Source organism: Malaya genurostris, chromosome 3, assembly GCF_030247185.1.
Source record: "Malaya genurostris strain Urasoe2022 chromosome 3, Malgen_1.1, whole genome shotgun sequence".
Taxonomy (NCBI): domain Eukaryota; kingdom Metazoa; phylum Arthropoda; class Insecta; order Diptera; family Culicidae; genus Malaya; species Malaya genurostris.
The window spans coordinates 301,686,450-301,707,380 of NC_080572.1; the positions used below are offsets into that span (position 1 = coordinate 301,686,450).

General features: G+C 35.8%; 1 protein-coding gene across 2 annotated transcripts in view; it reads left to right on the forward strand.

Annotated features, from left to right (window-relative positions):
* Positions 1-20,931, forward strand: part of LOC131435823 (sorbin and SH3 domain-containing protein 1) — a 200,937-nt gene that overhangs the window by 105,259 nt on the left and 74,747 nt on the right. For both annotated transcript variants that reach the window (XM_058604038.1, XM_058604039.1), the window contains exons 9-10: positions 965-1,097; positions 1,167-1,287. In XM_058604038.1, the coding sequence (XP_058460021.1) occupies positions 965-1,097; positions 1,167-1,287 (254 nt within the window). The remainder of the gene's footprint in view (positions 1-964; positions 1,098-1,166; positions 1,288-20,931) is intronic.

The following is a 20,931-nucleotide window of genomic DNA, read 5'->3' on the forward strand; positions in this document are numbered from 1 at the left end:
TTTTCCTGTTCTCAGACCTCAAGAGAATGATCGCTGGTAAAAAATTTAGAAGCAATGAAGAGGTAATCGTTGAAACTGAGGCCTATTCTGAGGCAAAGGACAAATCGTACTACAAAAATGGTATCGAAAAGCTGGAAGATCGCTATAATCGCTGTATCGCCTCTGATCGCAATTATGTTGAATAATAAAAACGAATTTTGGCAAAAAAATGTGTTTCTATTAAACGATACGAACTTTTCAGCCGAACTGTTACTTATTTCTAAGGGGCAATTGCAGTTTATCAAAAATTTTATATTGGTTTCATTTAGATTGTAGATTTATGATATGGAAAACCAGACAGACATAATTTGCTAGTTCCGTAGAGAGAGTAAAAATCCGTAGATATGCATCTGCGTTGAACATTTTCTCATTAGACTTGTTATGGACCTCTATGTTCTTGTGTTCGGTTGCAGAATGGTGAAATTCCTCGCAAAAGGAATTGTAATACCGTGACTTTTCTCCGACTTTGTGGGAAATCGAACTCCCGCAGCATCGGGAGAATCGACAATCAACACTTGTACTGCAAACACGATTGAGAAAACTTTTCACATTATAGCACTGCGTGACTAACAAAAGCCTAGCAAATTCACCCATCTAACCGCCGCTTGTTGCTTTAAAAGCCGCCCACCTAGTCAGCGTCATTAATCTTGATTTCGGCTGTCAGGTTTCTTCTTTAAGAAAAAAAAGTAGCTTTTCTATTTGGAAGATTGTGACACTCCATCAAAGCACACACACACTCAAATGTATTCTTTCTGGGAAAAATACTGGCGCAAAATCATCTCACTCACCCCCGCATAGCTTTGTTGTGTCATCACCAATCAACTCACTGTTGCATGACTGGTTATGGGAAGGGAACAGAAAAGCTCTTAGCTGACGTTTCAATTGTTTTTGTTTCCTTCTTCTCTTTCTCGCCCAAATAAACCAGGCAACTACCCGTACAAATCTGCCGGCTATCAATCGGAACCGGAACCGAACTACGACTCAGACTACACGATCAAATATAGCACCCTGGATCGGAGACGAACCCCGACCTCGTTGAATCCCAACAGTTACTCACGGTAACTATTTGGCCAAATCTGAAAATCAAAACTGATTTAAACTATCGTAAATTCTGCTTTTAATTTTAGATTCAACACACTACAAGGAGCTGCCATCCGATCCGGTGCTTCGCAGTACAAAAATCAACCCGGCCGGATAGAAAATTACGTTCCCGGCCGTTCGTCAATCTCGGAGAAAGAATCCAAAGAGGTACGTGGGTAGATCGTTGTAACTAGCTTTTGATTGATTGACTTTGACAGCTACGTATCACGCTGCATTAGCCGCACCGTCACTTGTGCAGTCACTTATGGGGACTTTTGAACTAATTCCGGTACAACGATCGTAACATCACCTCTCTCCCTCTCATGCATCGAACCCCACCGAATATATTGGAAAACATGCATCAATTTTACTTCGGGTTAAATTGGAGCCCATTCTCAAAAAAAAAGGTTAAGTGTTAATAGAACTTGATTGGTAGATTTTTGAAATAGATTCTATACGTTTCGACTTTGATTCTTCTGTGTGTAGCAGTTCTATTTGGAATCAACCGGACGTAACGCAGCAAAACTAGAAGTTGGTAATGTCACAGGGATGACTTAGAACTTTCATTGCAGGCCTTGATATTCATCACCTACCTGCAGTAGATAATTTCCATTTGATGCTTCATGATTTCCCAAAAAAAAACTATTTCTTTAGAATCGATTCATTGGTTCTTAAAAGTACCGAATAATTTTATTATATGTACTCTAGGATGTATATGTACTCGGAAAGTCAAAAATCAGGACGATTCATGCGTCTCTAAGACATTTGAATGAAAAAATTTGCATAAAAAAAATTTCAGTTTTGTAGTTTTTTTTCTGCGTGGATTTCCGAAATTACGCGGTTTCAAATTCTCGATGACCAAAAGTCGTTCTTTACCAAAAAAAATATTTTTCTCTAGTTACACCATATCTCTACATTTCATGCATTTCTGAGACATTTGACATAAAAAATATTTTCAATTTCGGAAATCTCAAAATGTTTTTTAAGTCCTGAAGTCGATATTTTTCAAAAAAAAAATGTTTCTGGTTTTAAGGTTTTTAAGCGTTTTTTTACTTATCCCCCGCGTAAAAAGAGACCTAAGTGTACATATAAAGGTAAAAAATTCATTCAAACTTTTCCTAACCATGTTTACGGCATTTTCCTTGGACATAAAGTATAAAACGAGTATTGATTAAAATAATAAAAGTTGTCCTTTCAATAAGAGATACACGCTTTATACCCGGTGAACGACCGCAACTAGGTTAAAACCGGGTATAAATAAACGATATAAAAAAAAAAAAAAAAGATACACGCTTCGATAGCAATCTTACAACTATCTTACCTCTGGAGTAGAGATGGAGAATTCGTTTGCGAACGGTTCAAAAGAACTAGTTCTTTTGAAAGAATGAACGAGCTATAGTTCTTTTTTCGAGAACGGTAGTTCCTCAGTTCAAAGTCGAGGGATCTTTTTTCCTCGCTTAAGCTTACAAAAGTAAGTTCTCGTTTAGTGTTTGAACAAACAAACCAACTATGAATAGAACGAACGAACGGCTCTGGAGAACTAGTTCTTTCAATAGAACTCTGCATCACTGAATGGTTCTTAGAAATGAACTGTTTTGTCCATCTCTACTCTGGAGCAAATAGACTTTTTCTAGAAATGTACCCTGAAGAGTACGAGTACGAGAAAACGTAGTCCCATGTCAAAAATTGTGTCACCAAAGTAAAGTTGAATCGTTCAACCAACAAGTAAAATGGCAGCAATCAAAACAATCAAAGACTAACAGAGTGATGAATCAAAATTTGGTTGCATGCTTTTAGCACAAAGTTGGACTTCTCCCAACGAAATAATTCCTTTTTTTATCGAATCAATTGAACTAATTTCCACACAAATTTCTAACATATTCCGAAAATAGGAATGAAGTGAATTTTTAAAGAAATTGAATTAAAAATTGAAATTTTCGAGATGCATGAAGAACAGATTTGGGCAGTTTGTGAAAAATACTGAAAACAAGTTGAAGATTCCAAGTATTTTTTTTTTTAATTTGTGCCTGTTTTGGATATATTTTGGATATATATCTGACACTTGGGAGCAGAATATTGATTAACATTCCGAATATCAACGGGGTAAATAAGTTGGATCGCTAACTTTGACTGACGATATCTCTGCTACTATTGGACCGATTTCAAAAGTTTCATCACCACTAGAAAGATAAATTTATTTGTAATAAAACCTATCAAAGCACAATGAGTAAAAATGTGGCTACTCAAAGTTATTATAAAAAGTTCCAATCAAAGTCTTTTTTTAAAAGAAGTTCTGATGAAAAATGTGGGAGCGGGCCATTTCTTCGAAAGCCATTTTACCGAAAGTCATTTCACTGAAAGTCATTTTACCGAATGGGTCATTTCGCTGAAATGGTTATCCATTTGAAATTATGAAGATTGGTGAATGGCTGGGAGATTAGGATTCTGAAAAAATAACATGAAAAAGAAAATTAAAAAATCATTCAAGTCTTTCTGGATTATTTCAGAAGAAGGAGTGTATCGACACTAAGCTATCCACAAGTTTTTCTTTCAAATTATGATAAAAAACGATATTTTATTTAAACGTAAAATTGATCCTTTATTGTACGAGGTTAAACTTGAGCATAATGAAAACTGGATGAAATTTAAGTTAATCCTTCACGAATTTTCGAACTTTTGATCGAAAGCTCTTCATCAAGTTCCGGACAAGTGTTGCATCGCATTTTTTGGAAGCTTGAGCCCAAAATTTTTTGAACTCCTGCATATTCCTAACTGCCTTACCAGTCTTCTTGAAGATCCTCTTCATGATTGCCCAGTAACGTTCGATGGGTCGAAGCTGAGGGCAATTTGGTGGATTGAGATTTTTCTCAACGAAATTTATACCTTTTTCCGCAAGCCAATTGAGAATGGCTGCTCACTTCTTCTGTTCTACACTTTGTTTCGAGATTTTCTGCTTCTTGTAGGTCTTCAGGTGATTTCGCTTCTTGATTCGCTGAATCATTCCGACACTCGTTTCTGCTATTCTGCCAAATCACGTATTGTCATTGATTTTTTCTTCATGATTAGAGATACCACTTTCTGGTCCAGTTTCGGGTTGGAAGAACCGGGTTTTCGGCCTCTTCCTGGTAGCTCATCCAAAGAATAGTGTTCCCCAAACTTTAACCCCAAACTGGTTTTAACACTGGCATGATAAATTCCAAACCGCTTCGCCAATTTTCGCATAGTAATACTCCTTTCACTTAGCCACGTGTCAGAACCTTAATTTTCACTTTCTTTTCAATACGCGACATTTTGAAAACGCAGATTTCAACCGCACAAGTAAACAAGCGAGAGCGCTGACAGCTAAACGCACAGCATGCTGTGATCTGAGCATAAAAAGCCATCACAAATGTATGTGAATAGCCTATTTTCGATACACTCTTTACTATTGTAGTTCAACAAAACTGGAGGAAACATTATCATTTTTCATTTGTCTTTCAGCGAAATGACCATGATCCGAAAAATGAAAGCAAAAATCCAGGCATGAATTATGGAAAACTTTTTGTTTGTTACATTTCTTTAAAATCAAAGCGATGACATGTGTTTTATACACCAATAACAGTTCGGCTGAAAAGTTCGTATCGTTTAATAGAAACACACATTTTTTGCCAAAATTCGTTTTTATTATTCAACATAATTGCCATCAGAGGCGATACAGCGATTATAGCGATCTTCCAACTTTTCGATACCATTTTTGTAGTACGATTTGTCCTTTGCCTCAAAATAGGCCTCAGTTTCAGCGATTACCTCTTCATTGCTTCTAATTTTTTCACCAGCGAGCATTCTCTTGAGGTCTGAGAACAGGAAAAAGTCACTGGGGGCCAAATCTGGAGAATACGGTGGATGAGGGAGCAATTCGAAGCCCAATTCGTTCAATTTCAGCATGGTTTTCATCGACTTGTGACACGGTGCATTGTGGACTCCGGAGTGAAGTGATGGAGACATGTTTCGTCCATTGTTATATATCGACGAAAAAAATCGGTTTTATTTCGATACAACAACTCCAAACACTGCTCAGAATCATCAATTCGTTGTTGTTTTTGATCGATTGTGAGCTCACGCGGCACCCATTTTGCACAAAGCTTTCTCATATTCAAATATTCGTGAATAATATGTCCAACACGTCCCTTTGATATCTTTAAGGTGTCAGCTATCTCGATCAACTTCACTTTACGGTCATTGAAAATCATTTTGTGGATTTTTTTCACGTTTTCATCTGTAACAGCCTCTTTTGGACGTCCACTGCGTTCATCGTCTTCGGTGCTCATATGACCAGTACGAAATTTTGCAAACCACTTAAGAATTGTTGCTTCGCCCGGTGCAGAGTCCGGATAACACTCATCAAGCCATTTTTTGGTATCGGCGGCACTTTTTTTCATCAAAAAGTAGTGTTTCATCAACACACGAAATTCCTTTTTTTCCATTTTTTTCACAATAACAAAAGTAGCTTCACTCAAAATGCAATATCTCACAAACTAATAATCAGACAGCTGTCAAATTTATACACGTATCTTTTGAAGGTTGGTACTAACTGAAAATGGTATGGATTTAATTCTAGTGGCGCCCTCTCATAGAAACGATACGAACTTTTCAGCCGATCTGTTAGATTGCATATGATTTCAGCTACATATTTTAGAAGCAGTTTCAATTTGCTGAAAAACTTTACAAAAAGGATTATTTTTTCACGGAACTTTTTTTAATTCGGTATTCGGTAGTTCGTGAGGAATGCTAAGCCAAAAGCTGAACATTTATGTACATCAAGAAATTATTTCAATACTAAAAAATAATCGCAACTCACTTCGGCTGTGTTGGACACCTGTTTTTTAATGGTTGAAAACTCCAAACGAAAAATCGCTTAGATTTCTCCCACAATCGTTTGATGAGACAGATGTCATTACACTATTAGGTGTGTGAGATAGGTTTTTTCATCGTCATTTCAAATTATTCAAGCATACAGATTTCATAATCATCACCCTGTACTTCCCAAACAAGAAATCCGATCCAGATGAATTTGAATAGCCGCTTTTGGGACCTCGAAGTCTTTCTTTTAATTCTAATCTTATGAAAATCGGTTCAATTACCTCTGAGATATAGAAATTATTTCCATTTGGGAGTTTTTAATCAATATTTCCATACAACTACATCTGAATGCAATCCTGCGCTTGTATCATCACTTGTTTAAAGTTGGGACTACGATTGAACTATCGCTTTGTTTTTTTACATGTCACTAATAATTAACATTTCTCGCGTAATACCGAATAACCTGACACTCCAAATTTTGAAAATATTCGATTCTTTTTATGTTTTCGAAAATATGCAACTATTTACTGATCGCTTTAGCTAATGCCAAAATTCAATGGCTTACAAAATTGCATATATGTTCACTATAATTTCACTTCACAGTGTCGAAAATCTGTAATATTTAAAAATTGCTATAAAAATATCGATATTTTTGAGAATAATACAGTTAATGTGAGATTATTTTCTTCAAATTATAACTGGTATCAGATTATGTCTTCCAAAAATGCTAAGTGCCGAAAACCTTTAAGATTCTAAAATTTCCGTAAACATGTCGAATTATTTGATTTTTTTTTGGTAAATTTGAAGTCTGTGTTTATGATTGCCGATAATTTGACAGAGGCTGCTCGATATTTCTCTATATTGTATACAACATTTTCAATCCGGTAGAGAGATGCTACTCTGAGTAATTCACGGCCCTTGAAAAGAAAATTTTTTTATATCGTTTATTTATACCCGGCTATAACCTAATTTTGGTAGTTCGCTGGATAAATTTACAAATGATTCTCATACTAGGTTGCATTATTTCAAAACCCTTGTGTGGAGCATTCACATACATTTTCATAGACACAACTTATACAAAGGTTATATGCACATAGTTAGAATAAGCGGCAATAGTAAAATGATTTTATCGCAATTATCAACTGCCCATACAGAATCGGATCGCGAAACGAGAATAAGCGAACGTTTGGTGCTTCAGAGAGAATCCCCACAGCAGCGTGCTAACTCGTGATGCTCAGACAGGTCATCGAGAGAAATTCGCTTTCGCACTGGTGTTAAATTAACCATGTCGAATTTTGTTGCTGCGATGATATCCGTCTCTCTTTGATGGCACTGATTGAATCGTGTGAAGAGTTGTTAGTGAGCGTTCTTAGATACGATAAAAGCCATCCTTGTTTGAAGTTCTTTTCATCTGAAAGTTATTGCAATCTATTGGTATATACGAATATGTAAGTCATCGCTTTGAGTTTGATGATATGTCAAAATTACGAAATTCCTTATTTTTTATTTCTGAACTTTTGGTAACGTTTTTGATAAAAAACTTTTGTTTGATTCGTTAAAGCGGGAAATATTTCACTCCCATTGTTTTGTGAGAGATGTATTTGTCTAATGATAACAAACTTTTTTAAAATCGGACTACTAATGGCTGAGATATAGCCACCAAAGTAAGCGTATCAACTTTTTTCCAAACAAGTTTTGTTTGCACTTTTTTGGATAATTTTGGACATACAACTCTACTATGCATCACCTTTAGTATATTTTATTCCGAATGGATTTACCTTTCTATACTCTACTAAAGGTGAGATATCGTTGTCAGCCAAAATCAGCGTTCCAACTTTTTTTACCCCACGTAACTTTTTCCTCCCTTGGTAAAATATAACTATTTGCATAATCATCAATTGTCTGTTTATTGCAAGCTAGTCGCAATAGTTATAGGAAATCAATTGGGCACTCTAGAACAATTTCAGTCAACTTTACAATTCTTGGAAAAGCAGTCAATTTGGTTCAATACATATCGTCTCTCCATCCATGCAAAAGAAATGGTTTGCCATACTGAAGACGTGTTCAAAGTGATGATGGGAACTCACTGATTGATTTATTTCCTAGAATTGGTCATACCGACTGTCTTCCCTTTCACTACCAGAGGCAATTGTTATATAATTTGGTAGTTTGACTTGAAGTCACAATAACCAGCGGTACTTGCAGTGCGAAAGCGGAAAGAATGGAGGGTGGGTAATGTCAAAGGAATAATTGGAATACTTGAATACGAATAAAAATTGACATGTTTCTTTTACACTTACAAATGTATTAAATCGTTCGTTCGAGTGGATTGTGTGAATTTTGCATGTTTTATTGTTTCGCTACCAGAATTGTAACTAAAGAATGACTTATTGACGACAAACATAATCTACCGTATAATTAAATAACACAAAACAAACAGTTATTTGTTAGTTGTAGACTAGAATAGTAGAGGTAAACTTTGCAAAACTTTTTGGAAATATTTCAATGGCTCTAAAGAGTACCGATTTGCGAACTCATTTTCAAAATCCAGGTTTCGAACTAAATTCTAAACTTCAATTTCGACCTTCAATAAAAAAAAACTGTATTCAGTTCCAAAATCTAACTGCAAAACTCATATTCCGAATATAGTTCTAGTATGCATGTTCTGTAATATAGAAATGAATTCAGAAACTTGTGAGTGTAGTTGAAAAAATTTATTGATTTAACTGCATTGTCGTCATCAGAGCAAAATGCGGAGTACTGGTGAAAGGCTGCAGAGACTAGCGTTCTCACCTTTGTTTTGATCATTCTTTTTGGAGTTGTGTTTACGTGGTCTTCTTGTTTTTTTTTTCACACACTAAATCAGGCTTTTTCTTCTTTTTGCTGGAAAAAATTGATAAAAATTAGGCAAAGCACACTTCTAGTCTTTCTTAAAAGGCTTATCATTAAATAGCTATTAAATTTTGCTCCTTATGGTCGAAGTTATTATAGCTACTGCAGCAACCTCGAAAAAAATTAGATCTCTGATGTACAAATAATGCTAACTGCACTGACGCTGTCAAACGGAAACTCTTATGATATTTTTTTCATTTTGGAAATCTCAAAATTTTGAGTGCAACAGAGCCGATATTTTTCCATCCTCGAGATCTCGACGTTTCTAAGACATTTGACATCAGAAAAAATGTTCGATTTCGGAAATTTCATGAAAGGTGAACAAGAAGGCAGTAAATGAAAATTGAATCCGCAGTAATTTTGCTACACTCTAGCTGTGTGAAATGTTTTTTTTTAATGCGCACTGAAGAGTCCGAGTACGAGAAAACGTAGTCCTATGTCAAAAATTGTGTCACCAAAGTAAAGTTGAACCATTCATCAACAGGTGGATTTTGTAGAATTACCGCAATCAAAACAATCAAAGACTAAGCGGGATGAATCAAACTTTAGTTGTACACTGAGGTGTTTTTTTACGCGGAGGATACGTACCGCGTAAAAAAACAGCGTAACTTCGGAAATCCGCGTAAAAAAATCTCCAAACTAAAAAAAATGGTTGATGCCAAATATCTTAGAAATGCATGAAACGTCCAGATCTGATGTAATCTAAAAAAAAATTTTTTTGTGAAAATCGACTTTGGGACAAGAAAAATTTTGAGACTTCCAAAATTTCGAAAGTTTTTTTTTGATGCCGAAAAAACCGCGTAACTTTGAAATCCGCGTAAAAAACCGCTTAGCTTCGGAAATCCGCGTAAAAAGAAACCGCATAAATAAAAACCGCGTAAAAAGATACCCCAGCGTATGCTTTTAGAACAAAGTTGGGCTTCTTGCAACGGCATAATTCCATTTTCCATCGGATCTCTAAGCCCTCTTACAAAACTTACAAAATCCATTGAACAAATTTCACACAAATCTCTAACGAAATGAACGTTTAAATCATTTGAAATAGAATTTCTAATAACTATGGAAAAACAAAAAAGATTTTGAATCACACAGCCCGAAAAATTCTTGTGATTTTCTTAATCACTCATACGATGTAATTCGTAAAAACCTGATTTGTCAAATGACGGTAAATCGGATTAGCATGATTTGCATTCTGCGAGCAGGTACGACTGTGTGCATTAAAATTCATCCTTTATCAGTCAAGCAGATGTGTGCCGCTGTGGCTCAACCGATTAACAGACGTACGTTGCGATCCAATGATTCTCGGTTCAAGTCGCGTTAAGGTCGCTATTAGGATACATTTTTAATTTAATTCCTGATTCCAGTTTTTGAATTCCACTCCAAAATTCAGATTAAGAATGCTGGAATTAAATTCGAAGCTTAGGTTCTGGAACTAGATTTTGGAACTGGATTCAGTTGCTTCGGATTTCAAGTTCAGTATTTAGTTCTAGAATTAAATGTAGACCTAAATTAAGGAACTGAATTCTTTGGAACCTGAATTTTTTTGTCCCGAAATCAATTCCAGTCATACTTCAATATAAATGCTTTGTTACAATTAGTAAAAATTGTAAAATTCACACAATCAGCCAACTAATATGTACTATTATTGACATTTAGAGGTGTGGAATATAGCATGTCAATTTTGTTCGTTTTCGTTTGTCCTCCAGTTATGTCTCAGACATTACCCACCCGCCTATTTTTATTGCTATGCATTTCATGTATATATTCCCGCACGTAAATTTACGTGATATGCGACGCTCCATTTATGTGCATCTTGTAAGATGTAACGTCACAAAGTTTTTTCGAAATGTAAATAATCATTTTTTTTATCCTATTCTGGATATATTTTAGGTAGCACCGGTAGGACTGGTCTAGCAAATTAGTTGTCTCTTTTTTTTTTTTTTCATAAATACGTTTATTTCATAGGCAATATACATAAGTTTTTCTTCGCCGTGGCATCTACAATACATAGTACTTTAAACCTAATACATTTCGAATATCCTATTAGTATGTTGGTATTCATTAGTTAATCTAAACACTGTTTTTATCAAGCGAGTTGCTATTATAAATTACATTAAATGAAATACATTTATTTTGTACATGATCTTATAACTATTTCAGGTTTGTTTGTATCAGTTCATCACTTTTATTTAATATAAGATAGCTGGCTATTGGTTGAGCTCATGGAAGAGAAAACAATCTAACATAAAATAAAATTTAAATTGGAACTCCAATGGACTTAATGAAATAATAAAGAAGTTTCATGTAAGGAACGTCACGACAAGCAAGAATGTCGCGAACTGGGACATTGGATAGTCTACCTTGGGTACGCAAGGAATTTATTAGTTGAGATCTGACATCACGATACTCCACGCATGTCCAAACAACATGGTCAATATCGCGGTAACCTTCGCCACAAGCACAATGATTAGTCTCGGAAAGTCCAATTCGAAGGAGATGTGCATCTAACGTGTAGTGATTGGACATGAGTCTGGACATCACACGAATGAAATCTCTACTCACATCCAGTCCCCTGAACCATGCCTTTGTCGATATTTTAGGAATAATTGAGTGCATCCACCGACCCAGATCATCTTTATCCCAAGAAGCTTGCCAGCTGGCAAGTGTTCTTTGGCGAGACGCGCTATAGAATTCATTGAAAGCAATTGGTCTCTCATAAATTTCACCCTCAATAGCACCACGTTTGGCTAAAATATCGGCTCTTTCATTGCCTGGAATGGAGCAATGAGCCGGAACCCAAACTATTGTGATTTGATAATTATTATTCAATATGACGTTCAGGCACTGTTTTATTTTGCCCAAGAAAAAAGGTTCATTTTTGCCAGCAGCCTTTGAGCGAATGGCTTCAATTGCACTCAGACTATCTGTGAAAAGAAAATAATGGTTTGGAGATAATGTGACGATTATACTCAAACTATAATGAACTGCTGCTAACTCTGCTATATAAACAGATGCAGGTTCTTGAAGCCTAAAGGAGACCGAAACATTATTGTTGAACATACCAAACCCTGTCGCTTCTTCAATTCGCGATCCGTCCGTGTAAAACATTTTCTCAGAGTCGATATGCCTGAACTTACTTGTAAATATTTTTGGGATTTCCAACGAGCGTAGGTGTTCCGGAATTCCACGCACTTCGCGCTGCATGGATGTGTCGAAAAATAAAGTTGAGTCAGGGACATTTAGGAGGCTGACACGGATAGGAATATATCTTGAAGGGTTGATTTCCTGTGACATATGGTTAAAATATACAGTCATGAATCTTGTTTGAGATTGAAGCTCAACTAGCCTTTCGAAGTTATTAATAACTAGGGGATTCAGTACCTCGCATCTTATTAGCAGTCGCGACGAAAGCTCCCAAAAACGATCCTTCAATGGAAGAACTCCCGCCAGAACTTCAAGACTCATTGTATGTGTCGAATGCATGCAGCCTAAAGCAATTCGCAAACAACGATATTGAATTCGCTCTAATTTGATAATATGAGAGTTTGCAGCGGAACGAAAGCAAACGCATCCATATTCCATCACTGAAAGTATCGTTGTCTGATACAATTTTATTAGATCTTCCGGATGAGCACCCCACCAAGATCCGGTTATTGTTCGAAGAAAATTTACTCTTTGTTGGCATTTTGTTATCAGAAACCTAATGTGTCCTCCCCACGTGCATTTGGAATCAAACCACACCCCGAGGTATTTGAAAGTCAAAACCTGTTGGATCATTCTTCCCATCATATGGAGCTGAAGCTGCGCGGGATCATGCTTTCTTGAAAAGACGACTAACTCTGTTTTCTCCGGAGAGAATTCGATACCAAGATGAACAGCCCAATCGGACAAGTTATCTAAGGTATCTTGCAATGGTTTATGCAGATCAATAGCTTTGGGTCCAGTAACTGAAACTACGCCATCATCTGCCAATTGTCTTAGTGTACATGGGGATACTAGACAGCTGTCAATGTCATTTACGTAAAAATTATAGAGGAGCGGACTGAGGCAAGAGCCTTGCGGTAGACCCATGTAGCTAATTCTGAATGTTACCAAATCGCCATGTGAAAAATGCATGCGTTTCTCTGACAAAAGGTTGTGCAAATAATTATTTATAACCGCTGGGAGTCCATGTTGGTGAAGCTTGTCTGAAAGAACATCAATGGAAACTGAATCAAATGCTCCTTTAATGTCTAAAAATACAGATGCCATTTGTTGCTTTTGAGCGAAGGCAATTTGGATGTCAGACGAAAGTAATGCAAGGCAATCATTCGTCCCTTTATTTCTACGGAAGCCAAACTGAGTATATGACAACAAACCGTTCGTCTCGACCCAAGTGTCGAGACGTCGTAGAATAATTTTTTCGAACAATTTTCTGATGCAGGACAACATCGCGATGGGTCTATATGAGTTGTGATTGGAAGCTGGTTTCCCCGGCTTTTGAATGGCGATAACTTTCACTTGCCTCCAGTCAGGTGGAACAATATTTTGCTCAAGAAGCTTGTTGAACAATTCCAACAAACGTCTTTTTGCGAGGTCGGGCAGATTCTTCACCAAGTTGAATTTAATTCTGTCCAACCCAGGAGCGTTATTGTTACAAGACATGAGTGCTATGGAAAATTCCATCATAGAAAAGGGGCTATCAATGGAACCATTATTTGAAAAAGATTCCCTAATAATGCTATGCGTAGGAACAGAATCTGGACAAACTTTCCTCGCAAAATCAAATATCCATCGGTTCGAGTATTCCTCACTCTCATTTCCTACGTTACGATTCCTCATTCGTCTGGCCGTATTCCAAAGAGTGCTCATTGAGGTTTCTCTTGACAAACCTTCGACAAAATGTCTCCAATAGCTACATTTCTTGGCCCGAAGTATGCTCTTGTACTTGGTTTCTAAAGTCAAGAATTTTTCAAAATTCTGAGGAGTTCCTCCTCCTCGTTTTAAAAACGTCTTGAAGGCATTTTGTTTCGCGTGCTTAGCATCTGAGCACTCTTTGTCCCACCAAGGGTTTGGAGGCCTTCTGTTAGACGATGGACCAAGAAATCGTTTGGTTTGGGCTTGTTCTGCGGCCTCCAGAATCGAACAAACGAGGAAGTCATATTCTTCAAGTGGGGGGAGCTCTTCCATTGAAGTTAAGGCACTTGAAATATTACTTTGGTATTTAATCCAGTCAATATTTTTTGTCAAATCATATGGAATATTAACTGAATTAGCAATGCCTTTGTTACTGCTAATTGAGATGATGATTGGTAAATGATCGCTACCGTGTAAATCAGGAAATACTTTCCAGGTGCAATCTAGTCGAATTGAAGTCGAGCAAAGAGATAAATCTAATGCACTTGGACGTGCAGGAGGTCTTGGGATCCGTGTCATGCTACCCATATTTAGTACCGTCATGCTAAAATTGTCGCAAATATTATATATTAAGGATGATCTGCTATCATTGTAAACGGAACCCCACATCATTCCGTGCGAATTGAAATCTCCTAAAATCAAACGTGGAGCAGGAAGGGCTTCGACAATTTCATTAAGCTGTCGTTGTCCAACTTGAGCTCTTGGAGGAATATATACTGAAGCAATGCAAATGTCCTTTCCTTTAATGTTTATTTGACAAGCAACAACTTCTATACTAGAAGTCGAAGGAATATTTAATCTATAAAAGGAATAACATTTCTTAATTCCTAAAAGCACTCCACCATACGGAGAGTCTCTATCGAGACGTATAATGTTAAAGTCATTAAAACTTAAGGCTATGTTTGATGTAAGCCATGTTTCGCACAAAGTAAATACATCACATTTTTGACTATGCAACAAAACTTTAAATGAATCAAGTTTTGGCATGATGCTTCGACAATTCCACTGCAGGACAGTGATTGAATCATTTGCGGCGGATGATAAATTATCCATCAAATGATACAAAACCTGAAAGAACTGGCCATTGAGCTGATAACTGTTTCAAAAAAGTTCTAGCTATTGGAAGGAATGCCGTTATGATAGTCTTTAGAGGTTCAGAAATATTGAATGCTGCGAAAATCCGTTCTACAATTTCCGAAAACTTAAGTAATCCTGTTGGTGAATGTGAAACGGAGCCCACTGGATTATTGTCTTTCCTTGAGCTAGTTTCTGGATTGGTTTGTGAATTTGACAAACCAGGAGGCACAGTTTTTGGTTTTAAATTTGGCTTTTTAGCTTTAACACGGGGATCTTTTTTTGAAGATGTAATTTTAGGTGTCTTTTTAGGTATTTTGTGGTTTGTTAATCTCCTCTTAACAGACCCTTGAGGAGTGACAAACGAGGTATCTTCACTATTTCCGTCGGAGTCAGATTCCTCTGGCTCCATAAGATTTGAAAAACCGTTTTCGGTTTCCAAGGGGGAGACATGTATGACCGTTTTAAGCATTTCTGCATATGTGCGCTTAGACCGTGCTTTTAAAGAAAGCTTCATTTTGTCTTTACGCAACTTAAATGCAGCGCATACTGAAAGATCATCATGAGGTCTCTCCCCACAATAAACACATTTTTGAAATTAGTTGTCTCTGTTGATTAATATATGATCATTTACATTATTATCATTTGCGTTTTTTTTTATTATAAGCCAGTCCCGCAGTCCAGTTTTGCACGGACGGGGGTTACGAGTCAAGACCGGTACATGAACTTTCTTCAAATCGTAACTCTGAAACTTGTACTTGTTCCAAAAATGAGTCTACTACAAAGTAAATTCAGGCACAAATCTTCAAATATCAAGGGGAACGTGTCATTTGAGCCAATTTGTTCTGATTCCAAAATTGTAAGAAAACTTTAAATTTTTTAGATATTTATGGTTATCTCAAACTGTTGAAACTTTAATTACAAATTGCTGATCATATTTCTGATGGCACGTAGAAAGAATTATGTCGCAACGTTTAGCCCAACTCGAGATATTCATGATTAAGTTCTACCCATAGTAAAGTGGGACATATTCACGTCAAACATTTTCTGCGTTTCTAGAAACTGAACCCAGGTAAGATGGCTGAAGTGTATTTCTACTTTTACGGACAACTCTTTTGTTTGAAACCTAATTTCGGAGTGTAACAAAAATGCGTTCTTCATACAAGTTTGAAAAACATTGCAAATTGTAATGTAACCAACAATGTTTTGGAAAATTTTCGAACTTAATTCAATTGTATTCCGAAGTACTGTTGAACTCATTATTCTAGAATATTGAATGAGCTTTTGATTAAGCCATCGTCTCAATTAGTTTTGTTTCGAAAATCAGCCATCAGATACCAGATTAAACAAACCCATTCCACAGATCATCAATCAATTTTACAGTTGATTGTTTGGAAAACCCTCTATAGAATAGAACCAACTTATCATCACAAGTAGTAGTAGTCGAAGGAGATACAAAGTTTATGAAGCCATGGGCCGTCAATCAATTATGGTTATTTTCTCATGCAGAAAACTCAACAAATTTGCGCTCATTGCAGTGCGAAGAGCTCATCACTACCAAATCGATTAATCTAAATGCATAAAGTAGCGAGAAATACGGATAACCAACACACCCTATTTTCTATGAAATGACTAGTCGGAAATACAGTCATGCTGGTGAGTTTGCACATTCTCGAGAGCGATGCCAATAAATCATTCCAGCGGGAACTGGTTGCCAGATTTGCGGCTATTGCGTCCGCCGTCGATTTGTTCGCTGTGGAAGTACATACTCTGTACTCTAAACAGTAGCAAAGTAGGCTATGGACTCTCTGAAAACAGATGAAAACAGAGAATGGGATGACGGTTCTCCGACGTTACTCCGGTGCCTGGTGCCTGCCCCGATTCACTTGAGCTCGTAATTAATCTTACTCGAACAATGCTGATGACGGTGAAAACGAGAACTAGGACGGCAAGGACAATGATCTTGTTGTTGTTTTGTAGATACCTTCCTTCTTGTGCTGATGTACTTCCAGCACTCTTAGATACATACACTTGAAATAACACTCACAATAATGTGTCACTATCTCACAGGACTGCCTTCTTCTCCGCAACGTCATACCGACGAAAGCTCCCCCGGTGATGAGTGCAGTAAGTTTGAGTTTATGGCGAAGTGGGAGAGTGGGAATTATCTGGCAAATGCTTTCTACTCGGGAATGTGCAACCGGAAAATGGTTCAGGGAATGAAGGCTTCAAAGATTAATGATGTGTTTACTAGCTGTAAAGCTGATAGATTTGAGGAGTTTACACGCAATACAAGCTCATATCGTCCCGGTTTCCAAAGTTGCAAGAATCACAATTTATCAACTTCCATGAAATCCATATCATGTACGAATTGAGTTGAAAATCGTAAACTAGATTTGAATGATTTCACGAAAGCTCAGAAACAATTACCAAAACTAGTTAAAATTACTGCAGGCTAGCAAAATTATCATTCGCCTAGGCAACAACGACGTTTTCTTTCAACAGCACAGAGACGTTGAACCAATGGTCGAAGGCGCGAATAGTGAACCATTGCCCCCCTTTGCATTATTTTGTCGAGAAACTGTGAAACTGATCACAACAATACACATTTTTCAGAGAAATAGCTCCGATAACACTGGGAAAATCTCTTGGAATTCGAAAATTTCTTAATCATCACTGCAGAATTTTCAAAAAATCGGAATCTTAAAAATAATATTCCGAAAGATGAAAAGCTGGAAAAATTTCTAGATGTCCTAATTTCGAGTTTTACCGCGAGACTCCAGCCATTATACTCCGAGCGCCATTAGTGTCTCAGAACCACGTTTTTTGAGCTGGTCGGAAACATGAGTCAAGTAAATCTTGATCAATCGATTCAAAAATTTCACAGAATATTCTCGATAGTTATCTCCATAGAGGTACGTAGGGGTTTTTGAAAGTTGTGAATTTTTTTTTACGAACACGGATTACTCCATTTTTTTTATCCATGTAGCACTAAACATGTTTTTATGTAAGCGAGCACGTAAAGTCTACGGCAAATGATCCAAAATAAAACCCTAATTTAAAAAATGCACTTTCCAATAATTCAGTAGTCTCATCTAATTCTTTGAAGTATTCTGAAAAATATTCGAAAATCTTTCAAAATCACAAAAGATCTTCTCAAGTATTCTAGAATCTTTACCAATCTTTTGAAAATTTCAAACATTTTCTAGGTTTCAGATATATCCTTACTAGAATTATCTTCTGGATTATCTCTTCTAGAATCATGAGAGTTGAAAAATAGAATTAAAAGCACTTATTTGAAATTCTCTCTTCATCTTTTTAAATCTTCTGGAATCTTTAGATTATCCACCGAAACCTTAAAGTCTTCCCAAGTCTTTTAAAATTCTCTGAATTTCAAATCTATCAGTCTTCGTATATTTTTTAACATATTCTTAGTTTGGGTGTTGATTAGTAAGACTAACACTCGTATCCTATCTAATAGATAGAATCAGAAAGATGACTAAAATGACGAATGATGCAAAAATCCGCAAATTGAAACCTTTTGCATTTTTGCTCTGCAAAATTTTCTACTGCTCAACAAGAAAACTTTTCGTTGAAATCATTCAAATACTTGTTATTTTCTGAATTCTTTGGCAACTTTCTAAATGTTTCTGAAATCTAATTAATGTTTTTGGATTTCTATGGATATTTTAGAACCTTTATCAACTAGGACACATTATAAATCTCAAAATCAACAGTTCGGCCTTCTGTTAAGTTCTGAGATTAAATTTGGTCTTCAGGAAATTTCAGCAATCAGCTGAATATCTTCAGATCCTTTAGAAATTAACTTTTAAAATCTAGTCTTCCGAATTATTCTAGTCTTCCGAATTATTCTAAAAAAAGCAAATACATTAAACTGAATTGCTTCAAAAACAGTAACATCTTTTGTGATAATATAACGAAAAGCTTTCAAAGTGTTTAAAACCAGACATTTTCTAAATCTTTGAGTTTACGGGATCGTTCTCATGCACTCGAAAATATAAGCGTCAGAGACGTTTGGAAATCTCCTTGCAACTTCTGTAATCGCCAAGTCTTCAAAAATCCACAAATCTTTTCAGATAGTTAAAAACATGCTTCATAAATCCCATTCCGGGGTTAGCCAAATTTTGTGCTAGGGCACATAACCGTTTTCGAAGTGTCTTTGATTCATCGAAGAAAAATCTTCTGAAATCTTCTGAAAATCTTCTGAAATCTTCTGAAATCTTCTGAAATCTTCTGAAATCTTCTGAAATCTTCTGAAATCTTCTGAAATCTTCTGAAATCTTCTGAAATCTTCTGAAATCTTCTGAAATTTCCTGAAATCTTCTGAAATCTTCTGAAATCTTCTGAAATCTTCTGAAATCTTCTGAAATCTTCTGAAATCTTCTGAAATCTTCTGAAATCTTCTGAAATCTTCTGAAATCTTCTGAAATCTTCTGAAATCTTCTGAAATCTTCTGAAATCTTCTGAAATCTTCTGAAATCTTCTGATATCTTCTGAAATCTTCTGAAATCTTCTGAAATCTTCTGAAATCTTCTGATATCTTCTGAAATCTTCCGAAATCTTCTGAAATCTTCTGAAATCTTCTGAAATCTTCTGAAATCTTCTGAAATCTTCTGAAATCTTCTGAAATCTTCTGAAATCTTCTGAAATCTTCTGAAATCTTCTGAAATCTTCTGAAATCTTCTGAAATCTTCTGAAATCTTCTGAAATCTTCTGAAATCTTCTGAAATCTTCTGAAATCTTCTGAAATCTTCTGAAATCTTCTGAAATCTTCTGAAATCTTCTGAAATCTTCTGAAATCTTCTGAAATCTTCTGAAATCTTCTGAAATCTTCTGAAATCTTCTGAAATCTTCTGAAATCTTCTGAAATCTTCTGAAATCTTCTGAAATCTTCTGAAATCTTCTGAAATTTTCTGAAATCTTCTGAAATCTTCTGAAATCTTCTGAAATCTTCTGAAATCTTCTGAAATCTTCTGAAATCTTCTGAAATCTTCTGAAATCTTCTGAAATCTTCTGAAATCTTCTGAAATCTTCTGAAATCTTCTGAAATCTTCTGAAATCTTCTGAAATCTTCTGAAATCTTCTGAAATCTTCTGAAATCTTCTGAAATCTTCTGAAATCTTCTGAAATCTTCTGAAATCTTCTGAAATCTTCTGAAATCTTCTGAAATCTTCTGAAATCTTCTGAAATCTTCTGAAATCTTCTGAAATTTCCTGAAATCTTCTGAAATCTTCTGAAATCTTCTGAAATCTTCTGAAATCTTCTGAAATCTTCTGAAATCTTCTGAAATCTTCTGAAATCTTCTGAAATCTTCTGAAATCTTCTGAAATCTTCTGAAATCTTCTGAAATCTTCTGAAATCTTCTGAAATCTTCTGAAATCTTCTGATATCTTCTGAAATCTTCTGAAATCTTCTGAAATCTTCTGAAATCTTCTGATATCTTCTGAAATCTTCCGAAATCTTCTGAAATCTTCTGAAATCTTCTGAAATCTTCTGAAATCTTCTGAAATCTTCTGAAATCTTCTGAAATCTTCTGAAATCTTCTGAAATCTTCTGAAATCTTCTGAAATCTTCTGAAATCTTCTGAAATCTTCTGAAATCTTCTGAAATCTTCTGAAATCTTCTGAAATCTTCTGAAATCTTCTGAAATCTTCTGAAATCTTCTGAAATCTTCTGAAATCTTCTGAAATCTTCTGAAATCTTCTGAAATCTTCTGAAATCTTCTGAAATCTTCTGAAATCTTCTGAAATCTTCTGAAATCTTCTGAAATCTTCTGAAATCTTCTGAAATCTTCTGAAATCTTCTGAAATCTTCTGAAATCTTCTGAAATCTTCTGAAATCTTCTGAAATCTTCTGAAATCTTCTGAAATCTTCTGAAATTTTCTGAAATCTTCTGAAATCTTCTGAAATCTTCTGAAATCTTCTGAAATCTTCTGAAATCTTCTGAAATCTTCTGAAATCTTCTGAAATCTTCTGAAATCTTCTGAAATCTTCTGAAATCTTCTGAAATCTTCTGAAATCTTCTGAAATCTTCTGAAATCTTCTGAAATCTTCTGAAATCTTCTGAAATCTTCTGAAATCTTCTGAAAT